This window comes from Lactuca sativa, chromosome 9 (assembly GCF_002870075.4).
Source record: "Lactuca sativa cultivar Salinas chromosome 9, Lsat_Salinas_v11, whole genome shotgun sequence".
In the NCBI taxonomy this organism is placed as follows: Eukaryota; Viridiplantae; Streptophyta; class Magnoliopsida; order Asterales; family Asteraceae; genus Lactuca; species Lactuca sativa.
Window position 1 is genome coordinate 195,915,668 of NC_056631.2, and position 2,973 is coordinate 195,918,640.

Consider the following 2,973-nt stretch of genomic DNA (forward strand, 5'->3'; position numbering starts at 1 on the left):
GAAATCGTCCCTAAGAGGGGGAGGAAAAGGGGTTGGCGAAACTTCAAGCCAAGGTGCAAGGAGGAATGAAATCCGTAAGGCCCTATTTATAGCCTTGGATGCCTCCTAGGGTTTAGTACTCATTCCCATGCGGGGTGGAGGCCTAACCACGAAATTTCACTCCTTTCCCATGTGGGATGGAGTGATTTTCATCTAACCCTAATCCCATAAACGTTCTTGAACATTCCTGATTAACCAACTATCGATTAATGAACATTCAACCCTTAATTAATTCCCATAATATATTTCCAGTTAGTTTCTAATTAATTATTAACCATAATAATTTATAAACCAATTTCTCCTTTATTTATTCTACTCAATTTGGGTCTTAAGGGCAACCCAAAAGGACCCTACTATTATTAGAAACATTACCAGTAGTTAATGACCTTGTACACTATTCCAACAGATTACTTCTCCTCCGTATTACGGGTCCGGTCTTGGACGTTTGGCTTCAGCCGAGATGTATTTCGGTTGCATGACATCATAAAATTTGAGTTCCCTTGGGGGTGTGGCTAGAATCGTGCCTGGTCCTTGGCTTGTGTTAAATTTGACTATCCCGTGGATTGTCGACGGGATCGCCCCAAATCTGAGCAGGGCTGTCCGACCCAATATGATGTTGTGCTCCGACGGGTGCCGTATGACTACAAAGTCTATTAGAGCGGTTTGTCGCCTGGTTTTATCTTGGCTAACTAACGAGAATGGTAAGTGAATCATACCTAGTGGCCATAGGCTGTGCCTGGTGAATCCTGTGAGTTGGCCTGTGGTTGGTCTCAATCCCTCTTTCCACGTGTTCGGTAATAGTCAAAAAAGTGTTCGTAGATGATATCTGCTAAGCTTCTGGTATCGACGTATACCCGGTGAACAATCACATCCTGGATGGACCCCTGAATGACGAGGGGGTTGTCTCTGTTCCACCCGAGTGGGGTTGGGTCACGCATGGAGAATGTCAACCGCTGCATTGCTCTTGTAATATCTTGGGTTCCTTCCCGGCGACGTCTTTTGGGTTGTCTGCATCGAACTTAGCTCGTAGGCTTTTGGCGATTTCTTTCACGTTGCCTTTTAATTGCTTTTCTTTGATCTCCTTTTTTAGAACCGCGCAGTTGATTGTGTCGTGTGGCCTGCTCTTGTGATACTCGCAATATCGTGTTTTGGTGTCTTTGATTGTTGACCTTTCGTCAACCGTGTAGACTTCTTTTCGTCTTCCTCGCCTATCGTCCCTGCTGAAGGGTATGAAATGCCTTGGCGGTCGCCTGTCCCACCCCATGAACCTGTTGTTCCCCTGAGAGTCGGGATGAGTCGGAGGATAGCTATTCCGCCTCTCGGTGGAGGTTGTCATGGCGTTGAGGTACGGCTACGTCGATGCTTCACCCTCCTCTTGGCGTAGAAAACGTTCCACTCGCTCTTTTAATTCGAACCTCGTCTTGGGTTGTTTTCCCATAAGCTTTTGGGACAACGAACCTGGTAAAAACCCCCAGGTGAACACACCCGTGATTAATCCTTCTTCATGTCCTGGGACATCTAACGTTGCTTTGGTAAACCGAGCAAAGTAGTCTTTGACTGTCCCCCCTCTCTTTGTTTGCACCCGAAGATTGAGTGGCAGACACCTTTGTACTTCCTGAGCTGCATGAAGTTTGTGAGGAAGAGATACTTCAGCTGGCTGAAATTGCTGATGTTGCTTGGACGCAACATCTTGAACCATGTTCCCGCATTGCCGTCTAAGGAAGTGGGGAAGTATGTACACCAGAACCGCTCATCTAGCTTGAGGGACGTCATGGTCCACTCATACGTGTCAATGTGGCTATCTGGATCGGTAGTTCCATCATACGTCTTAAGTTGGGGTATTTTGGTGGCGTTGGGGATTTCGTACTCCAGGAGTTCTTTAACAAATGGCGATGTGATGCTTCGGGATAAGCAGTCTTGGGTTGGAACTTGCTGGTTGAGGTGGTACCCTGGCGACTGCATCGCCAGGAATGGCTGCACTAGCATATTGTTGTAAGCGGTGAGATCTGGTGTTGCTAGACCATAGTGGCTAAGCGGTTGAAACGGGGTGGCGAAGCTGTATGGCATGGGTATTTGTTGCTGGGCCACAAGTGTTTGTTGTTGGGCCATGGGTGGCTGTTGTTGGACCATGGGTGTTTAGTGGTAGAACTTTAGTGGCGGCATTGGTGTGTTGCCCGCGATCAGTAATTGGTGGTTCTGTGGTTGCGATACAATAGTCATGCCAATCATAGCGTTGTTTGTGTGTATGTTACTCGCGAAGGGTGTCACAGTTGTCATTTGTGCGTGATGGGAACCGACGGTGTTGGAGAAAAAGGGTGGTGAGGTGGGTATGGCATATCGGCTGGGTGTGTTATTGTTTGGTAATGTTGGGATGGTTATGGGAGTCATGGTGGGTATTTTTTGGTTCTGGGGTAGGATGGCCTGCGCAGCCTTGGTGACGGGAGTTAAGAATGAATCAGGTGGTGGAGTTGTCACAAGGTACGGTGGCGAGCCGCTGAAAGCCAGTGTCGCTTTGAAAGACAACGGCGGGTCACCAAATGTTGATGGTATTTTGGGTGTTGGTAGCTGACCACTGGAAGACGGTGCCGCCGAAGTGTCAGTTACCTCCAATGACCCCATCGGATGTATCCGGGTGTGTGGTGGCTCTGATGGCTCACCCGTCGTCTTCTTCGTCATGTGTGTTTACGAGAAAAGAGAAAGAGAAAGGGTTTGCGTATCTGTTGTCACATAAACGGATGGCGCCAAATGTTGCGACCTGGCTCCAAACCACCTGAGAGCTCACAGAGAAAAGGAAGGCGCCAGTCGTCGTCCGGGAGGAGGTCCTGGAAGAACGCTCCGACGGTCAAGTTAGTCGGTGAAGTGAGAATGGGTGTATAGAGAATGAAGGCTAGGGTGAAGAGAGTTTACCTCATCAGGGCCAGATGATAGGCCTTT

At 48.4% G+C, this 2,973-nt stretch overlaps 1 protein-coding gene across 1 annotated transcript; it reads right to left on the reverse strand.

The window, feature by feature from the left end:
* Window positions 1-2,175: 2,175 nt before the first annotated feature.
* Window positions 2,176-2,715, reverse strand: LOC111905671 (uncharacterized). The gene has a single exon (XM_023901367.1). The coding sequence runs from the start codon at window positions 2,713-2,715 to the stop codon at window positions 2,176-2,178; it is 540 nt and encodes a 179-aa protein (XP_023757135.1).
* Window positions 2,716-2,973: the final 258 nt, after the last annotated feature.